This window comes from Sphaeramia orbicularis, chromosome 14, assembly GCF_902148855.1.
Source record: "Sphaeramia orbicularis chromosome 14, fSphaOr1.1, whole genome shotgun sequence".
In the NCBI taxonomy this organism is placed as follows: domain Eukaryota; kingdom Metazoa; phylum Chordata; class Actinopteri; order Kurtiformes; family Apogonidae; genus Sphaeramia; species Sphaeramia orbicularis.
Genome location: NC_043970.1, coordinates 15,049,434 through 15,071,631, shown reverse-complemented (window position 1 = coordinate 15,071,631; position 22,198 = coordinate 15,049,434). Strand labels below are relative to the sequence as shown.

Sequence of the window (22,198 nt, the reverse complement as noted above, 5' to 3'; positions counted from 1 at the left end):
TTTTTATTTCATAGTTTTCTCAAAATATATCAGTAAATACATGTTTCTTTGCTCTAAAAATTAGAGCTGAGTGGACATTTTTGCGGCTCCATGAATGAATGAATGAATGAATGAATGAATGAATGAATGAATTTACTTTGGTTTTACATCAGTCATTGTACTCAGTACATCAATTGTAATAAACATAAAAACCAAAAAGGAATTGGCTAGAGGCAAAAGCTTATTTTTTTTGCCTATCCTTTTCAACTAATACACTGCTTACATCAACTTAAATGTGTACAGGATCGAGCATTTACAACATAATAACAAATAAAAAAAAATTTTAAAAATTAAAAAAAAAAAAAGTCAACAACAAAAACACATCTACCATCTCAATTCAATATTTCTGAATAATTTAAACTTAAAGTACTCTTTTTTTTTTTTTTTTTTTTTTTTTTTTTAAACTTCGCCAAAGGAGTGGATAACTTAAATGCAACATAAGGTCCATTCCATAATTTCACACCCACAATCCCAATTCATCTAGACTTCACATTTGCCCCCACTCTAATCCACTCACAAATATAAAAAACATGAAAAATAGGTTCAGAAGAAAACTTTCTTTAGGCATGTTTTTTTTCATGCCCAAAGAGGAATAAAAACACTCAGGAAAAAAAAAAAATCATGATTAAGGGTCTCATAATTCATGAATGAAAGGGCTAAGGATTTGGTTTTTGCACTTTGGATATTTATTATCTTTATTTACAGACCTGTCAGTCAAAGATGTTGTGGGAGGGGCTACTCAGGTTCACATGCTGATTGGTTCCTTAAATCACTCTGAAAAATGACAGACTGTTGTTTTTAGTGTTTCTCAACTCTGGACTGAACACACATAGTATAAACTTCCTTAAACTCGCACCACCACTTCCTCTCTCTCCCCTCTTTGACTTCCTCCTCTTCCTCCTCCTTTAGCCCCGCCCACCCGCCTCGCGCTGAGATAGTGATCCGCTGTCCCCTCCCACACACACGCACACACTGGACACGCACACAGAACCCACGACACAGACACGCACGCACGGACGGACGGAGGGACGCACACACACCCACCCACCGGAGCGGAGAGAGGAGCGGGGCTGAGCGGAGCTGTGAGGCCGGACAGGAGGACTGATGCCCGGTGAGTGTGCTGCCGTCATCCGCCCTCTGCGCGCGTCTGTGTTTCCTCAACTTTTTTTTTTAATTGATCAGGGTTTCCCGTCAGCTGATCGATATGTTGGTTTGTTTGGTGGTTTATTGGCTGCAGGAAACTGGAGATGGAGGGACCACTCCCAGTATGGTTGTTCTTGTTACTTCTGTAAAAACTTCAACCTACAACTTCAGTTTTAATGTCATTTAATTATAAAAATCAGTATAAATAAAACAAGGCTTCTTATAGGCAATTGATAGGTAATAATTAATTCACACAAACATCCACTTGTGTTAAAATACTCCTAACATTTCATTTCAGAGCTGTTTTTTTTTTTTAATTTTACTTTATTCCAATACATCCGTAAAAGAGACTCTGGTAAAAGTAAAAGTACTAATTCAACTTCATTACTAGAGTAAAACTGAAAAAGTATACGCTCTGAAATGTTTAAAAGTGAAAAAAAAAAAAAAAGGTATTTCTACTGGATGTCTGTGCAAACCTAACTGAACTTCAAATCACATTATATATGACATAATATGAAGACAAACCACTTTAACTCTAAACATACTGAAAATACTGAACATTAACTTGAACATTACTTGAAAGTCAGTTTTCAGTTTCAGAAACAGAACCTGAGACATTATGACGCCCTCTCTCTCTGACCCGTCTCCTCTCACTGTCTATTTCCTCTTTGTTTACATTGTTCTCCTTTTCGTATATCTTTTATATTTTTTTCATTATTAGATATTTTAGTTCTCTTGTGCCTTTCATGTCATTTTCATCCTGTCACGACGTTTATATTTATGTCTCGGTACTTGCCATACATTATTTTCATCTTTCTGTCATTTACACCTTTTACATTTCTGTCTCTGTACACTTTTACCTAGGTGTTATCTTGTTGCATCTTTTACATTGTTTTCATCCTGTTGCATCATTTTCACTTTGCTACATCTTCTGCATTGTTTGTTTTATTTTATTTCATTGTATTTTTGTTTTTTACTTTATTAGGGACCATGTACAATTTTAAACATATGGTATTTACTGCCCCCCCCCCATACAAAAACACACACACACACACACATTTACATTATCTTTTATCTTGTTGCTACTTTGACATCATTTTCATCTTGCTTTGTATCTTCTACATATGTTGCAATTAATGTTTTACTACACTGGACCTCTCTGTTATAACATATTTTAGTGCTTCCTCTAGTTTACATGTACTATGCTTTATTTAAAAATCAACATTTCTTGTAATTACAAGATCCTGTTGTAATAATAACCCAAGGTTTTTCCATAACTACAAGATCTTGTCTTAAAATTGTAAAATCAGAATTTCCTAATTACAAGATCAGGTGTTTAATTGCTGTTCTGCAGTGATCATAGTGCAGTTCATTACATATAAAGTATAATGAATGTAGGGTTTAGTCTACAGAATCTAAATAAATGTTTGCAATGTATTTTTTTTAACTTCTTCGTGTTGGGTGAGGTGGCGTCACAGTGAGCAGCTGCAAACCCTCATGTGATTCAGAAATATGTCACTTTGGACAGTTTCAGGATTCCCAAAAAAGAGGCAGGAAGAGATCGACAACACAGCTGAATCATCAGACACAGTAAATTAAACTCAAGGTTTCTTGATGGTTTTGGTCACATTCTAATGTTGGGTTTGTGTGTGTGTGTGTGTGTGTGTGTGTGTGTGTGTGTGTGTGTGTGTACCACTTTTTTTTATACCTTTAGTTGTTTGTGTTTTGGTCCTACTTTATCAACATGTGTTGATCATCTTCTAGCCACAGTATAGTTCATTATTTTCTGATGTTTTTTTATATGTTGTTTTGGTTAATATTCTCTCACGTTTTGGTCCTGACTTGCATCAGTATATTGTTGTTTTGATTCTCATTTTTCTGGTGTTCTATACCAGGTTTGGTCTCATATTCCTTGGCATTTTAAGCTTTATTTATACAATTTCCCTCTGGTGTTTGATCAGTAGTTACTCCTGAACTTTGTACCAGTGTTTCTCTTCCATTAAACTCTTTTTTTTTCTTTGATTTTAAATGATCTGTGGTTTATTCTTTAAAAATATATATATTCCAAGCCAAAAATGTTCTTTTTGGCATTATCTGGTATGGTCTGCTGTTTCTTGGTGTTTTATACCCAGTTATTTCCACTGATACTTGGTGTTTCATCCTGATTGTTCCAGTAGTTTTTGCAGTTCTGTTATGATTCAGTTTCATCTACAGTCTTAACCTTAAGTGTAACTAGTGTTTTTGGTGCTTTGAATCCCACTTAAGAGTCACGTTAGTCCAGTGGTTTCCAACCTTTTTTGGCTCGTGACCCCATCTTAACGTCACAAATTTCTGGCGACCCCCAGACATTCAAAACCAAGACATTTTTTCTTCCTAAAATTAATTTGTTTCTGATCATGTAATAGTTCAGTATACTATGTTGCAAATAAACATCGATTTTAGATGACATTTAGTCTATATAATGTATATTTATTATGGACGGAGGCAGAAAAGTCAGGTGTAGATTACTGCACAAAATGAGAATTTTATTTTCTTTGGTCAGGATATGTACAGTCAGTCCAATTTGGATTTACAAGACTGACAATTAATACTGAACAAGTAAGAACTCAAACTATGAATTATGTAAGCACTGCAGCATCTGAAACTGACCACAATGAACATTTGAAAGATAAACAGTACCACAGTGCTTCAGTTTCAGCTTCAGAGTTTGTCATGTCTTTTATGTATTGGGATTGTCTCTCTCAACTCACCATATATGTTTTGGTGGTAAGTTTTTTTTTTTTTTTTTTGTTTTTTTTTTTTTTTACATTTTTATCAATTACTAGAAATTTCAGGTGACCCCATTTGAATTCCAGGCAACCCCACATGGGGTCCCGACCCCAGGGTTGAAAAACACTGGGTTAATCTGTCAGTCTGTGTTTGACCAGTGGGATGTTTGCAGTGCCTGCAGTTTTTTTGTGGCTGTATTATATTTATTCTGTACATAATTTATGTTTTAATAGTGTTGAACTTGTTAAACCTGTCTGAAGGTTCCTTTTTCGCTGCTGGTCAGACTCTGGGTAAACTCTTTCCTTCACACATTCTGCTGCTGGATGAACAGAGCGGCGGACAAACCCTTCCTGTTTCGGTTTCAACACAGATCAGTTCCTCTTTGGCCCGTAGAGTCGAGCTGTTAGGAAACATTGCGCTCAAACTGTAATATGTGGAGACAAACAGGCCACAGAAACAGAGAAATCTAATCATGACATGACCTTTGACCCTCTCTGCTCAGACAGACTATTCGAATAATTTGAGGGTTTTGTTTGTCAGCTGAAGAAATGCAGCTTTGTGTGTTGTAGGTGTTTACTGATGCAGATACAAGTCTAGGTAAGGACCAAAACAAAACCGTCTTAAGGTATTGTTTACTGTGCTATATATACTTTAGTTCTGGAACAATTTGGCCCCAAGTTGGTTTGATTTCATTTGCTTTGGCTCCGTTGTTGTTCAGTAGTTACAGGGTGCAGGTATGGATCCATCATCAGAGTTGGAATTTCAGTTTTACAGTAAAAGGTTATCTGTACTTATTAAAATACAATATAAATGAATTCCTCTCTTTGAATACATTCCAACCCACAGCACCATCTGATTGGTTACATGCCATGATTGACAGCCTATCAACACTGAAATGAGAAAAGAACATATGTTAATTGTTAGTTATTGTTTGGTCCAGAGCCCTGCAATGAACTGGCGACATGTCCAGGGTGTACCCCGCCTTCGCCTATAAGTAGCTGGGATAGGCTCCAGCGACCCCCATGACCCTAGTGAGGATAAAGCGGGTTCAGAAAATGAATGAATGAATGAATGAATGTTTGGTCCAGTTTAAGGAGAAAACTGGCCATAAATGCAGTTGAAATATTAATGAATTGTACTTTAAAAAAAAAAAAAATTGGATTTGACAGCCAGCCTAAAGACATAAAACGGATGAAAAGTAAATGTGAGAACAGTCAGTGTATAAATACTGACTGAATGTAATTAAATGTGACTATGTGCACGTGTGGACTGATGACAAGGCTGCATTATTCACTGAATTCTCACAATAAACAAACAGAAGTCCATATTAATTGGAAACAGATATGAAACCCCTTGTATGAAATTGGAAAAAAATGTTCACAAAGGTTTTACTAAATGGATGAATATATGGGTCACATTTGTCTCTTTTTTTTAACAGAGGTGTTTTTAGGATCTTTGCGATCTTACATCATTTTCCATTTTTTTAGACTGTTATCTGTCACCTACCATAAGGTTTTGGTTTGTTGTTGTTCACAGTAATGATATAATATTGATTTAGTGCCTTCTTGTATCTGCTTTGTGTGTTCTTTAAGTTATAAAATTCGGATGTCCGTTTATGGGGGCTCGTCCGGGATTACTGTAGTGTTCTCTGTTCATTTTGAAGGGATTAACAAACAAAAACTTCATCAAAACCTGTCAAGTATCTTTGAATTAATCATTGTCATCCAGGCGGCCTGATGTTCTTTTCTTAGTGAAGCCCACTGTCATTTAAAGTTTAGTCTTTCACCTCCTAAATGTTGATTAAAAGATAGTGATAATGTTGTATATCATAGTTACATACAGCTATAAATCTATCATCTCCTTAATTAACAGTTGAGTCAGTATATTATTATATGAAATAATGTATCCACAAAAAGCCCACTCAACTGATCCTACCGCTGATCTCCATGAATGAATTCCTAACATTCACTCAACAGTAGCGGATGTAGACACCAGAATGTTACATAATCTTTTTGCTGATTTTCAGAAAATATTTAGTTAATATGTAAGGAAAACTCACTGATGTGTCAAATTCCATATTTAGTTGTTATTCACAACACTTTCAACCTGCTCTTGGTTTGATTTCCACTAGTGTTAAAGTTTAAAGTAAAGATTTCTTGTTTTAATTTCAATAGTCACAGTTTTTGAGTCCTGGTTCAATATAATATTACTAATACATTTAGGTCAAATAATAACTGGTGTTCAGCCTCAGTTTTATAAGTATTTTTCAGTATTTAAATTGAGTTTGTTCCAATGCTGTTCATCATTAAGTCCCATTTTGTTCCTAGTTTATCTTGGTGCAGTGTTTTGTTTTGTTTTTTCTCCCTGTTCTTTAGATTCAGTTTGCCATCATATTTAACTTTTTTTAAGTTTAACTGAATTGTACCAGATATTCTGTGGAGTTTTAACTTAATAAGAAATGGTACGATTGTTTTATTGACATTTTGATGTGACTCAAAATTCACATTGTGTTTTGTTTCATCAGCTAATGAACAAAATGTACAAAGCTCTGGTTCTGTCTGTTACTGTATATTTGTCACTTGGTTTGGTCCGGTATTTACAAGCATGTTGTCTGGTATTCATCTGAGTTAAAGGTTTTTTTTTTTTTTTTTATTAAATCCATTTGTTGTACTGAATTTTTAAGTTGAGTTTTGTTCAGTAGTCTCCAGTTTTTTAATCTCAGTTTGGTCCAATATTATCGTCCCACTTTGGCCACTGTATTTATATAAATTCAGTACAAGCTCAGTCCAGTTTTCTGATCATCTATCCCTTATTTGGCCAAGTAAAACCTGCGTTTGTAATTCCAACTAGCTTCTACGTTTATCACTTTTACTATGATAGTCTTTGTCTTGGGTTTTTATTAGATCGATTTAAGCTTTAGGGTTTTTTAGTCTTGCATTACCATTAACGCAGCTGTGTTTCACTTGGTATTAAACTGAGAAACACCTGTATGTTTGAAATGTTGTGATAAAATTCAGGAACTTGATGTGATTTTTGTGGTTGTTTCATTCATCACCTGGTTGTAGTTGTTCCTGCTCCTATGATTAAGCTCTCAGTTATATTGCAGAGCAGGTGTGACTTCTCTCAAAAGGGGGTTTCTGATTTTTGAAATACACCCAGGAAGAAGGAAGAAAAAAGTCCACACAGCAGCGTAAATGTTCTATAAACCTCACAGCGATGTTCCTGTATGAGCTTCAGCTATGGGGTGATTTGGTTCCTCTGTGGCCCAGAAGAGTCTTACCGACCAGACAACCGAGCAGCTGACGAGACGAAACCAGAGCAATCCAATAGTTCCTGAAATGCTGAAATATACACCAGTAAAACCACAGTAAAGAGAAGCAAGAATCCTATGCTTTTTTGTTGGTGTCAAATTCAAAACCAACGTAAAACCCACCACAAGTTGAAGCGTTTGGTTATAAAATATACGTTTCTGTGATTAAAGAAACTTGTGAAGGTTTTAAAACTACAATTCCCAAGGTGCAATTCATCAGCAAACATCCAGTCACAGGGACAAAAACCATAACTTGACAGTGAAGCCAATGTGGAAGCATCGTAATGTGTAAAGGCTTGGTTCCTATTGAATTCCATTGAACTTCCCTCTAAAAATACTCTAAGTCATTGAGGCCTCAATTTGGATCCTCTAGTAAGTGTGTCAGCGGTTCTTATGTGAAGTTTTGCTCTGTTTATATGATTTTAGGGCAAAAAGATAAGTGTGAGGTCTGAAGTTACTCTGGTCTGGCTTTAAACAGCAAATTAAATATTAAAAACAAAAACGTCCTTCCCCATGTCTAATCATTCTGACTCTAAATACTACAGTACCCATGAGCCTCAGCTGCTGTTGCCACATAGAGGAAGGCTTGAATAATTTCTACAAAGTGTATCTATCTGAATTTGGTCCTGAATTTTAGGATTTCCATCCCAGTATGAGACAGAACACTGTTCTTTAGAGCCAGTTTAATCAAGAGTTTAAAGTTTTACATGTTTTGAGTCATAGTTTGGTGTTGTTTTTCCACTTGAATTGTTGGACATCCATCCATCCTGATGCAGCAACAAACCTGTTCTCATGTCCAGCTTTGTGAACCTTTTTTAATCCTCCTGCTTTTTTACTTTTATTCAGCTTTGTCAGTTTATTTTCTTCCCATCTCTTATTTTTAATGTTTAGTCACATAAAGGCTCTTCTAAAGATTAGTGTCGCAAATTCCTATCACTATAAAGCGTTTGATAATAGTGTTTATCAGATATACCACAAATAAATGATAACTGAGTATTGGGTTGCAACAAAACGATACCAGTAGACGAGTTCACTAGATAAAATGAAAACCGATGTGGCTGAACATGATACATTCAGACTGCTTTTTTTTTTCTCTTTTTTCTGAAGTTGCTTCTTTATTTCACCATGAAACCACAGTGACACTTTTGTACTAAAGCTTCCTTTTTTCCAACTACATCTGAGTTACAAAATTACACTTACAAAACTTTAACGCCCAAGGGTAGTTTGATTGTTCTGTCTTAAGTTAGAGATGTTGTACTGTCAGTTTTATGTGATGTCAGGTCCCAGCCAGCCTAAACAACCTGTCATTTAATTTCATAAAATGTCTATTAAATGGGAGGTTAGATATCTGCTCTTCTTCTGTGCTCTAGAGCTGAATCTAAAATGAAAACCAGCAGTGAAAATGAATTTTGACAGTTATCAAAACCATGAAAACTCAATGAACAATGTAACATGGCCAAAAATGAAGTAAGAGTTTTGGACTTCCCCAAATGTTAATGGTTCATAGGGGACTAGAATAGAAGGCTTTGTCTGGAGGCTTTATGCATATGTTGATGTGCTCTTTATGCTTTGACAAGTTTCTCAAAATTAGATTAAAAATTGCAGTATGATCTATAGCAACCATTATCAGCTCCTCAAAAATAAAACTTCTATACACTCATAAATCTAAACTGAAATCAAAAATCAAACAGTGAAGTACAAATTTCTGAAAATATCTGAACTATAAATGCTACAGTGGACAGAAAGAAAAATGACAAAATAGAGGTGTAGGCATACTGAAGCAGAGTGAGGAGGACAAAATAAAGAGCTGTGAGATCAGAGGTGAAAGCTTCCAGCAGGGGTGAGATCAGCAGATCTCCACCCAGAGACAGAGTGAGGAGGGTGGGGTCAGCGTCCCCAGAGTCTGGGCTGAACCACGTTCTCTCTCCACACATCTGGAGACACACACCACTCAACTACACATACAATACTGGATTTACTGCACATTCAACACTCAGTTCACAGTCTATGCTCAGTGGACTGCATGTACGTCACTGTTTACTTCACCTACTGTACATCACTCATTTTACTGCACAAATAATGATCAGTTTACTGCACATAGGACACACTTTACCTCACAGATAATGCTCACAAACACCTGAAATCTTCAACAATATTGTAAAATTCAACATCAGTACTTTTAAACACGTTTCTGAGGCCTCAGTAAACTAAAACTATGATTGAATAACAGAAGGTCATTCACTACTGTCCAGACCTACATTAACAAATGTAAAAGCACAGGAGGTTCATCAAGCTTCCAGAACAAGTAAAGGCTGAAGTGGTGTGTGACTGGAGGTCATATATATATATATATATATATATATATATATATATATATATATATATATACACACACACACACACACACACACACACACATATATATATATATATATATATATATATATATATATATATATATATATATATATATATGACAGCAAAACCTTTACATACAGACCAATGTTGTATAAAGTACTGGAAAGTCACACTTGAGTGACTGTGGAAGAAGTTCACGTCACAAACAGGAATGCTACTCAAGTTAAAGTCTTTAAGTATTTAATATTTATTGTACGTAAGTATATCGAGTAATCTACAATTAAATGTACTCAAGTAATGAAAGCAAACTGTAAAGTAAATGTTAATGACCAAAGGCAGTCAGAGTTTTGAATATTATGCTGCTGCTCACATCAACAGAATGCTGACAAGTTGAGTGTGGATCATTGTTTGCACTTGCTCATGATGTGATTAGGCCCAAAGACAAATCACCTTCCTGACTTTGTTGCAGTCACAAGTAATTTCAGCGGTGAAAACAACAAATTTCCTTCAACTTATTTTTTGTAACAAGTAACAATACTGTGCATTAAAAATGTACCAGAGTAGAAGTATGCAATTGAGTTAAGAAATGTAGTGAAGTAAAAATGAAAGTAAACAATAAAAAATGCTTAGTACAAATTCTCCTAAAACATACTTGAGTACAGTAGTGAAGTATTATTACTTTGTTACAATACAACACTGATTCTGAAAATTGAGGAGGTTCAATGATGACCATGGACACATAAAGAAACAAAAAATAGTATGTTGTGTGTATTGCAGTTTGAGGATATCAGAGAACTTCTAAAGGGATTTCTCCATTGTTTAATGATGTTATCATAACTAAAGGATCAGATGTAGTTCTGGTATTCTCAAGGAACTAATGTCAGATTTCTGAAATAATAGTTCATAGAGACATAGATATGTCGGACTACACTATGTATTTAGTACTTTAATAATTTGGCCTTCATGAATGTCAGTACAACTCTTTCAGTTGTTGTAAAGGTAAGAGGCTAGCTAGCGTTTGCTAGCTTAGTACACAATTGTTAGCAAACGTGAGAAGTTATCTCAAACAGGTCTTACTGGTGTTTCTTTTATATGATGTACAGTACTTAATCAGCCTCAAATAATACACAACCAAACTTAAAGTTAACATGAATATCTTGAGTAACAAAGAAATGCACAGTGAACAGTGCTCCTCTAGTTCACTCTGAGAACACATCTCTGCTATTTTACAACTCTTATCACAGCAATTTCCTATGTTTTTTATATTATTTCTGGTAACACTGGAAATGCCATGCTGAGAGCCAAAGCTTGACAGGCATAGCAACAGTAACTGTGGGGGGCGTGGCTTAGCAGAGGCTCATTTGCTCTGTTTTGTTCCTGTTTTCATTGTGTTTGATTAACCTATGCTGAAGGTGAAAGCCAAGTGCTACACTGTAAATCATTAAATCTGAATGCCGAGGATCAGGATAAGGGCTACATTTAGACATGTTGTGGTAATGACTAATATGACGGTAAAATTTCCACAAAATTAAAGTTAATGTTGCAGCCCTTAAATGCATGAAAACCTAATGTTCTCTGCATGTGATGGACAGTCTTGGCATGTATATTAACTGAACAGAAATCTGGAAACCTCAGAATCTACTATGTGTCCTGTAACACTTTTTGCAACCCTTTTAATTATTTCAACTGACAGAAACTGTTGTGTTGTAGAATATTAGCTGATGTTACATTAATTTGAAGTCTGTACCAAGTCTGTTTTTGCAGCAGTTTTCGCTGCTGGCCATTGGAGCAGTGTCTGCAGACCCTAATACATTTGTTACTGGTTTTTCATGTCATAGAGCTCCATTGTGTGTAAACATATGTAGTCCAACCACATCATTAAATAAATGTGTAACAACATTGAACTAATAGAACAAAACTGACACAACTGATTTAGAAAATTAATATTATTGGCTATGATTTTTTTTTCTCCCTTAAACACAATTTTGCCTTTAACACAATCTTGACCTGATATCGCTGACCTGTGGGACCTGGAAAATGACTTGAACACACTAGGCCTGTTGGATTTGGACATGAATTAGTCTTTGGGATTTAGATATAAGTGATTTGGGCTTTGTAGATTTGACATGATCAGCTAACCCAAAAATACTTGACTTGTAGGAAGTGAACAACACATCCTCTGGGTGACTTCAAGAGTAACAACGAATAACAAATTCACAGAACTTGTCACCGATACATAATTCATCACAGAACCTGGTACCTCTTTCCTACTAAGGAAGTTCAAGGGTCAGTACAAAGCCAGTTTTTAATCTAGGGTTTCACCAACCAACAAAACGAAGCAGTAAAACTGTAGTGGTAGCAAGACTTCACTGGTCTAGAACACACAGGAGTTTGGGGCCTAAATATTATGACCACCATTTGTAAAACGTACTGTATCTTGAGAAATGTCTTGTCTGTTTAATCCAATGGAGAAGAAGGCCAAGACCTCAGTATGGATGTGGAACTGAAAACAAACTAGCAGAAAATAAACATATTTTAGTATATTTAAGTTTAGCATAATTTTAGCATATTAGCATATTTCAATTTTGCATGAGAAAACTGAAAAAAAAAAAATCTTCCTCCATTTCACTGTAGTATTTATGCATGCACAGTTGGTACTCAAAATAGAAATAATGTTCTTTATGGTGCAATAGTACAACAGGTAGACTGGATGGATAGGAAAACTAAATTAATCTTTAGTCTCAACCACAAAAAAAAAAAAAAAAAAAAAAAAAAATGGATGGGGAAAAAAGCAATAGAATTCTTGTACTTCTACTCTGTTTATTACAGCAGTGTGTAACGTAGTTTTTTCACCCCAAACCAAATCAAATGGAATCAAGACATATTTTCTTTCTTTTCCTTTTTAATATACACACATGAAATGTTTGCTTTACAGATTTACTAAAGAAACAACTAGGATTTAAATTACTGACGCAAAAGAAGTGGTCACTATAGCAAGTAACATATAAATAACAATCATCTGATGTTGAAAAACATTAGACATAATTTGGTTGGAGGGTTATTGTACTGATTTTTAGATCTGATAAAATATATGCTATAACGACATCTAAAATTGTCTTGAGTATTGTATGATACTGTTTTGAATTTCTGATGACAAAGACCCCATTTTACAAAAACACTCAAACCAAAGCTAAAACTAATACAAAACAAAACAAAAAAAATCAAATAAAAATAATAATTGAAAAGTGCGAAACTTCTATACTCTGAGTTTTACATAAATGTAAATCCAACTTCCTGCTGACTGACAGTGGGCAGAGTCCATGTGAATGACTATAATAATTTATCCAGAGTCATGTTAACAGTCCAGTGTGTGTGTGTTTGAGTGTGTGTTGTGCATCAGGATAACATCTGTTTTGTTTGGAGACCGTTTCCTTCATTTCCATAAACACAAATCCTGACAGAGGACAGGCTGACGCTCTGTGTCTTTTCTATGTGCAGTTGGATTATGGGACTTCACATGTTTCTGAACAAACGGTGTTAACTGAAGCAAAACACAACCTTTCTGTCACCCGGAGCACAAACTATCAACCAATCAGGCTCAGTGAAGGTAAACAAATGCAAGTAAACTTAGCAGAGGAAATCTTTGTCACATTCTAATGAATATCCCATTACATTTACATATACATTTGTACTTTTCTCAAGCAAGCACCTTTCTATTTTCACTTGCACTTCTCTATTTGAGCTTTTAAAATAAACACTCTTCCAATAAAGGAAGGAAATGCTTTCAACCACTCATCAAAAAGGCCTATACTGTACTTTTCTTTTCTGTTTGTTGGGAAAAAAGTTTTATGTAACTAAACAGATACTTAAAATGACCTGAAATAACCAGAAAAATATGGAACAGTTAGTGATCCTGGTTTCTTCCTGCATATTATTACTTGCATGGTCAATAAAATTACATAAAATGGAGAACAATGTTCATCAAGGCCCATGATGAGGTTCTTAAATGTGTTGTTAGATCCAAAATGTTGATATTTAATTTGTTGTTACATGAAGACAGAATCCAGAAAATATTTACATTTAAGAAGCTAAAATAAGAGACATTTAACTTTTGTTATAGATGTGATTAATTTAACAATAGATAAATATTGATGAGTTGTTGCAGCTCTAAAACAGACTCCATTTGATGCTTTAATTGCTTTATGAGTGTTTTTCCAGATTTTAACTTCCTTGATTCTTAGTAATTTCTTCCCTTTGACTTCAGTTCTGTTAGAGACTTTCCCAGGCACCGTTTTAACCCTTTAAGCACCAAAGTTGCAATATTGCAACAAGCAACATAACTGAATGAAACAGACAGCTTTTTGAAATATTGATATCAAAATTGAATATTTAAACAAAGTAAAAATTCCAGGATTAATTCTCCTCCCTTTTTTCTGCTAAAATTGAATCATCTGATCAAATAGAAATCTGTTTCAGGTTCAACTGAATGAACAACATCCTTTTAAACATAGCAGGTTTGTCAGTTTCTTATAAGTGAATATAGTAAATGCTTTGCCAATCCAACTACAAGGAAACCAGAATGAAAATCTAAACACACAGACGCTTAGCTAGGGGAAAAAAAGTGGAAGTACTGCTATGGGAAATGAACAGAGGTTAGCAAATGTTAAAAAAGTGACAAAAAAAGAGATATTCAGTGACCATTGTATCTGGGGAGGGAATATGACTGATGAGGACTATTTTTTGAGAATCCTGTGGGATTCTTCAGGCCAGGAGGTAATTTCACAGTTCATCACATGAACAGGACAGGAAAAGAAGTAACAGTTCTAATATGAATACTATATGACAAACGATATCAAATGAAGCTTAAAATCACCTCTTTTGTGAAATATAGACAGAAGTGACAAAAATAATTACATTGCCTAAAGAATGCATCCTGTGTTGAAAAATAAAACCAAAAAAATTGATATTATTTTGAGTGGGATTGAAGAGGATTTGCTTTTTGTTGTTTTGTTATTAGTATTGTTAAAATAAATTCTCTGAAGAGGTAATTGTTGCATTGATAGTGAAGTGTTAATTTTAAGGTTTAGAGATCATAATGAAGAATAAAATAATGACAATAACTATCAATAAATACTACAAATGATGAAAAAATAAATAAATATTCTGATGTAAATCATCTGATAGTATACAACAGTAGAATTGAAGATTGTTGTGTCGCACAAACATTTCTCAAATCTTTGCCAATGGGTGTTCTGATCTGAGGACAAATTCAACATGAATTCAACGTGAATGCAAGAAACTCTGTGAAATGGGTTTTTTGAGAATAATTTCTATATTTGGGCTGATTAAATAAAAATACTCTCCTTAAGATGTTAAATATTATTTGTGATTTAAAATAAATCTTAGACTTGTACTGAAAGGTCCAGTATTGTGACTGCATATTCCTACTTAACATGTTTACTGTGCTTCATGTGTTGCAGGTTATAAAAGGGGTCAGAGGTCATCATGCAGACTATAAAGTGTGTGGTAGTGGGCGACGGTGCTGTGGGGAAGACTTGCCTCCTCATCTCCTACACCACTGGAGCGTTTCCCAAAGAGTACATCCCCACTGTGTTCGACAACTACAGTAGCCAGGTGGGACAAAAATACAAATAATGGTGACTTTCACCACCTGATCTGCACCAGAAACCCAATTTGTTTTATACAAACAAAAATACATACAACTACTTACTATGTCATTTTAGGGCAAGAATTAGGTTTTTAAAAAATCCTCAAAAATATTTATCTTTAAAGCAGTGTTTTTCAACCTTGGGGTTGCAACTCCACGTTGGCTCGCCTGGAATTTAAATGGGGTCGCCTGAAATTTCTAGTAATTGCTGAGAAAAAAATTACTAATAAAAAATATTTGTAATGATTCAGTATATATTTCATTATAATTAAAACACCACACATTTTTCCAAATAAAAATCAAGTTCAAATAAAATGCAGGATATAATATCTGAGAGAGCATATCTTGATCGACCCGATCATGTGACTGCATGCGCTACAAGGCTTCAACCAGACACAGTCGCAGTCAGAAAACCGGACCGAACAGTGAATGGAAAGATTTCTTCACCCGCCTGGCTCCAATAAGACATCTGCAAGAGAAACTGAGAAGCAGACATCAAAAAGGTGCATTCTATTCATTCTATAGCCTAAATATCATCTAAAATTAATGTTTATTTGCAACATAGTATAGCAAACTATTACATGATCAAAAAAATAATAATTTTAGCAAAAAAGTGTTTCCATTTTGAATGTCTGGGGTTGCCAGAAATTTGTGATGTTAAAATGGGGTCATGAGCCAAAAAAGGTTGGGAACCACTGCCTTAAAGGGTACCTGTTGTGAATTTTCATTGCTAGCTGTTTCAAAAGATTGCATATAATACTAGTGGTTCTGTCAGGTAACTTATAGCTTGTTGTCAGATATGTGTGTGTACTAATGGTGCATTCCAAAGTGCTGGGGGGGTGGGAAGTTTCCTACATCCAATTAGGAAAAATGCATTGGAACGCCTGTTGAAGCAGGAGGTCCTAGTTGCAAAGTGGGGCCAGATCGAACTACCCCAACCTCACTGCAAACTACAATGTGACGTCAACACAACAATGGCGGCACACATTGTGCAAGGTCACAATAAAAAAAAAAAAAAAAAAAAACTTCACAAAGTATAATTAACTCATCCATCATTTCGCCTCTTACATTTCGTTTGTGTATGTGAGAACACTGTGCTGTCGACAGCAAAAATACATCTTCAGTAAGAAAGCAAATAGGAGCTTAGATCTGCGGTCCTCCATATTTATTATTTATGTTCAACTTGGATCATCTGGAATGCTTTAAGGTGGGATGTAGTTAACTCCAGGTGGGATGTATTCTACCTCCCAGCACTTTGGAACACACCATGAGTCACTTCTCCGTCAGTCAGACATGACACCTCCTTCACAAGCTCTTCCAACACCTGTAGTGACGCAGACTCATGGGTTTGTCTGATTACCTGGGCTACGATGGACTGATTCGTGACCCTGTGTAGCAGACACCAGTCTAAGATGACACATTATCGTCCAGTGCTGGGTCACGTCTCTAGAACAATGGCGGCATGCAAAGCTTACGGTTAAACAAACAAGTGCAAACACCTGCTTTCCTCTCAGTCTCGCTCACTGACTGCTGCTTGTTTACTCACACTTGATCACCCTGAATCAACAATGGTACGTCACTTCATGCTGGCAAATTGCTGTTCCCCATAGGTTCTGCCCACGTCAGTAATTCATATAATACAAAGGTCCAGTGTGACGCATTTATTGTGATTTTTTTACTGACTTTGCGCCTCTCTTGCTTATAAGTAATACGCAAAGCACACGTAATGTCATAAACATGACCAGTACAGGTACACTTTAATCTCAGATAATATCTTCTTTCTTGAAACATTACTCCACCATCATTTTTATTTACTTATTTCTTCCATAAATTGGCTTTAATATGGCATACTGTAGGTACTTCCTGTAGTCTGTATTTTTTATTTCATCAGTAAATCAGATAAGGTTATTTTTGCTTTTTCTGAAATGAAATATCATTAAATTTACTGGGTAGTGAGAGAAATATCAAAGTGAAATGAAAATTAGACAACATTAATGAATGTTGATATTGAACGTTGATGTAAGATAGAAGCTAATGTTTATTTAATTTTATGTTATGTATATTATGTTTATATAAATATGTCATGTGGTATTTCATTAGTTCCATAAACCTGATATATTGTGTAAAAAGATAAGAGAGTCTGGTTGGACTGGCTTTATATGTAAAGTGTCATGAGATAACTTTTGTTACGATTTGGTGCTATATAAATAAAATGTGATTGATTGATTGATTGATTGATTGATTGATTGAATATTCTCCAGCAGATTGTTTCTGTCACTAACTCTGCTTTCGTACCTGTGTGTCCGTGGTGCGTTCAGGTGACGGTGGACAGCAGGACCATCAGTCTGAACCTGTGGGACACGGCGGGGCAGGAGGAATATGACCGGCTGAGGACTCTGTCATACCCACAGACCAACGTCTTCATCATCTGTTTCTCCATTTCAAGCCCCGCCTCCTACGAGAACGTCAAACACAAATGGCATCCTGAGGTCAGAGGTCAAATATTCAACCATGTTCATACTGACAGGTTAAGGAAAAGGTGTTCTATCTAAAGAATCCACACTTGAGGTGTGAATGTGTCATGATCTGTAGGGTCGTCAGGCTGCTCTGTCTGAGTTTAGTCCGATTGGGAAAAGTGGCTCAGGACTGAACAAACTCCTGTTCTGTTAAACATTTGGTTTCCTAATAATTAGATGACCTCTGTGATGGTGATCAACATCTTACCCATAGACCAGTAACATATCAAACCACCTGATAATATCTGATACAAACCAAATGATTGTTTTTTAATACCAGTGACACAGCATGAGGTGTTAGAACAGATGGGGCCACTTGAACAGACTCATACATAAGCACATGACAAATTTCTACTGCCATGGCCTAGAACTCTGCTTGATTTAACCACTGACTGTTGTAAACATTAAAACATTGGTGGACGTCAGAAAACTGATACCACTGACTCTCACTGACCAGTGTTTAAGCTAATTAGCAGGTTAGCTGTTGGGTTTTCATCAATTGTGGAATTCTTCTCCTTTAGTTAGATCATCTTTTGTTAAGACCCATACACAAAAATGTTTTTGCTCCTCTGTAAGAAGCAGTAACCATAGAAAAGGCTTTAGGGATTGGTGAACATCTCAGTGGTCATAAGGCTCCAAAAAAATATGTGCTTTTAAGCAAAGCTAGAGGCTAGAATACACTGAACCATCTTGTAATGAAAGCTTGAGGGTCTCGCATTAGTGCAGTAGTTCCCAACCTTTTTTGGCTCATGACCCTGTTTTAACATCACAAATTTATGGCAACCCCAGATATTCAAAACGGAGACATTTTTTTGCTAAAATTAATTTGTTTTTGATCATGTTATAGTTTTCTATACTATGTTGCAAATAAACATTAATTTTAGACGACATTTAGTCTATATAACGTATATTATTATGGACGGAGGCAGAAAAGCCTTTATACTCAACTAGACATAGCGACAATCTTCATTTACCCTTCTGTTGAACATCTGGTCATCAATTTAATATTTTATTTAGAAATCCTAAATTGTGGAACAATCTAGTCATGTCTCTGAAGTCTATACTGTCATTTACATCTTTCAAAAACTCACTGAAAAAACATCTCCTGTCCTGACTTTTTCAGTATTTTCTGTATTGTTATTTGTTGTTTAATTATTGTTTTCTTATGTTTGTATGTTCTATTTTTTATTTATAGTAGAAGATGGGAGTGGAACTCTGTACAAGCCCTTTGGGCTTCGTTCCCTCCCTGCACTGTTTTTATTGTGCTAAATAAATAAATACAAATACAAAAATACAAAGCCAGGTGTAGATTACTGCACAAAGGGAGACTTTGATTTTCCTTGGTCAGGATATGTACAGTCAGTCCAGCTTGGATTTACAAGGCTGACAATTAATACTGAACAAACAAGAACTCAAACTATGAATCATGAAAGAGCCGCAGCATCTTAAACTGTCCACAATGAACATTTGAAAGATAAAAAGTACCACAGTGCTTCAGTTTCAGACTCACAGTTTGTCATGTCTTTTATGGATTGGGATTGTCTCTGTCAACTCACCATGTTTTTTTATTTGTGAGTTATTTTTATTTTTATCAATTACTTGAAATTTCAGGTGACCCCATTTGACTTCCAGGCGACCCCATATGGGGTCCCGACCCCAAGGTTGAAAAACACTGCATTAGTGTGTCCAGTCACATCAGCATAGATAATTTGAAAAAAACATTTAGTTCAAAAGCATAGAGATTTTTTAAAAAGAAAAACTCCAGTTTGTGCATATCCATGTGGACAGGAAAAAGATATTAGATGTTACACCCCAATTCATACATATTGTTGTTTTGTATAATGAACATACAGTTGGAAGATGCGGTGATGTTTTAGTAACATCTGTTTAATGTAAAGAACACTCATTCAACAGTCTAACCAGTGCTTTTAAGTTTAGTTTATAACATAAGTTGTCATTGCTGATTAATTTCACTCAGTATTATTTGAGGGTCTACAGTGTTTGCAGTCTGTCAGCTATTGTTGTGGTTTTTAGATGTGTTTCATTTTAGTGTGCACACTTGTATTTTATAAACAAAAATAAACCAATTAAAAATAAATGCAAGGAAAAATATTTTTTTGAAAAATATTCATAATAGTGTGGTCAGGACATGACAAGATGTTTTCTGGTTTGGAAATGAGTGACAACAAACAGTCTGATGAAAACATGGATAGATGACAGACAAAGTACCATAATGCCCCCCACCAACACATAAAGAATTTTAGCAAGTTTGGTGAAAAGGTGGGGAGTGGTTTTCCAGTTACGCTCTAAAAACTAAATGATGACAGACAGACATGCTGATAGCTGATGTAGCTGTGAGTAGAATTGTCTGTTAGTGTTCAACACAATAAGTTTGTAAATGTGGACGAGTTAGTGGAGGATTTTCTGTGTTTAGTGTGACAGCATTTAATGTCCATAACAACCGCTGGAGTCTCATCTGAACCAAACAAATGCTTTTTCAAGACTTATAAATGTTTCAAAAGCTATGTATTGACTGATGTATAGAATTTTGTTGAACACAGTTTAAAAACCTGTTGTGAAAACCGCTGACCTTATTTCACACAACCAAACACCCATTCAAATAAAACACTGACTGGGAAATACAGAACGTCAACACAGTTCTGGGTTGCGTGATTCATTTCTGCTGCACCCTACCACAAGACTAAATGTCAAAATGGGCCCTTCTTCTGTTGTATTTCCATCAGGTTAGACTCTTCAGAGTGGGTGGAACCACTTTGTGATGTCATTGAACTTCTATTATGTATAAATGCTTTGGAGGATCGAAACACATCTTATCAGATAACTGTAGTTTCTTTGTAAACTGCTCAGTTGAAATGACTAATGAGAATGATTTCATTTTGAACAAATATTGTCCAAGAAGCCACAGTTAATAAAGAGATGTAGAACACAGAACGGGATGCTACATGTCCCATAATGCACCTGTAATGACTGTAGTTGTCATTAGAGCCTCCCTGCCTATAGTGAACAATCTGAAAGCAGGTATTATTTTCAACAAAAGACATAGATATTTATATTCTTTTTCCGTTTCTATCGACAGGTGACTCATCATTGTCCTGGAGTTCCCATCCTCCTGGTCGGGACAAAGAGCGACCTCCGGAACGACGGCGAAATTCAGAGGAAACTGAAGGAGCAGAACCAGACCCCAGTCACCCACCAGCAGGGCACCGCCCTCGCCCGCCAGATTCACGCTATCCGCTACCTGGAGTGTTCAGCCTTGAACCAGGATGGAATTAAGGACGTGTTCACTGAGGCCGTGAGGGCCTTCCTGAACCCGCAACCCACGGTTAGCAAGAAGCCCTGTGTCCTACTGTAGACCAGACCAGATGAAGACCAGACCAGACGAAGACCGGACCCAGACCAGACCAGACCAGTAGACGACAAGGGGCTGATTCTGCAAAAAAAAAAAAAAAAAAATACCTGAAAGACTGAAAAATGTGTTTTAATGTTTTTAATTTCTGATTAGATTTTTATCTTTGAGGGGTTTGGATGGATTTGGGGCTTCAGATGGGTTTGTTTAGGTTTTCAATCCAGCCAAATTCAGGCTTTATTTAAATGTTTATTCAGTCCTGGTGTCGGTTTGTTATGGATTTTTTGAGTCACATCTGCCAAATTAATATAATATAGAATAATATGATTTAACATGGGAAAAAAACAAACACTTGCATGACTGATTCAATCTATGTTTAGTTTTAATAAGAATTTGCTAGTTTAAAATATATCCTTTCTTCTCCCTCTAACCTGGCTCAGACCACTTCCTCCATGTGGTAACGTAAGCCAAATAATAGTGAACCACACTTCACAAATTGTTGCACTAATGACATTTTTGTTGAAGCACGGTGTATGCAAGTCCATAAAAGTCTACATAAATGTCCTGTATTGAAATTTTTAAAATATCAGAGATTTTAAAAATATCATATTCATTAACAACTAATCTAATGTTAGTTTGCATTTTACCCTGGAGTATACAAAGTATTTTTATTGACCAAATTGACAATATTGTAAATGCAGATCTTAAATGCACTCTCTAGAGTGTGCTGTATATTTCTCGCTGATATTTCATAACTGTTAATATGAAAAGATGATATTTTCTGATAAATATCTGAAGGATCAATTACTAATTTTGTAAAATACAGGGGGGAATCCCCTCATATGTTATATTTTAGTCTATAAATGCGTGAACCTCCTGTATGTTATAAGGAAAATTGCTAGATTCAGCTGTGAGTGATCTTTAAAAGGTTTTCAGTGTCTGACATCTTTGCTCTTATGTTTTTGTTTCTATCGTAAACTTTGGGAATATCTCCTGTTGGATTTGCAGGTACTATACAAACACCGATT

At 35.5% G+C, this 22,198-nt stretch overlaps 1 protein-coding gene across 2 annotated transcripts; it reads left to right on the top strand.

Annotated features, from left to right (window-relative positions):
* Positions 1-1,013: 1,013 nt before the first annotated feature.
* On the top strand, positions 1,014-21,290 carry LOC115433523 (rho-related GTP-binding protein RhoG-like). Of its 2 annotated transcripts, XM_030154990.1 has the most exons (5): positions 1,014-1,150; positions 13,118-13,226; positions 15,100-15,253; positions 17,606-17,776; positions 20,901-21,290. In XM_030154990.1, the coding sequence occupies exons 3-5, from the start codon at positions 15,125-15,127 to the stop codon at positions 21,174-21,176; spliced, it is 576 nt and encodes a 191-aa protein (XP_030010850.1). In that variant the 5' UTR covers positions 1,014-1,150; positions 13,118-13,226; positions 15,100-15,124; the 3' UTR covers positions 21,177-21,290. The 2 variants fall into 2 exon arrangements, with proteins under 2 accessions (XP_030010850.1, XP_030010849.1); XM_030154989.1 differs by lacking the exon at positions 13,118-13,226.
* Positions 21,291-22,198: the final 908 nt, after the last annotated feature.

Coding starts and splice junctions, on each gene's coding strand:
- LOC115433523 (XM_030154989.1), top strand. CDS start 15,125: ATGCAGACTATAAAGTGTGTGGTAGTGGGCGACGGTGCTGTGGGGAAG. Junction 15,254..17,605: donor TCGACAACTACAGTAGCCAG/GTGGGACAAAAA, acceptor TGGTGCGTTCAG/GTGACGGTGGACAGCAGGAC. Junction 17,777..20,900: donor AACACAAATGGCATCCTGAG/GTCAGAGGTCAA, acceptor TTCTATCGACAG/GTGACTCATCATTGTCCTGG.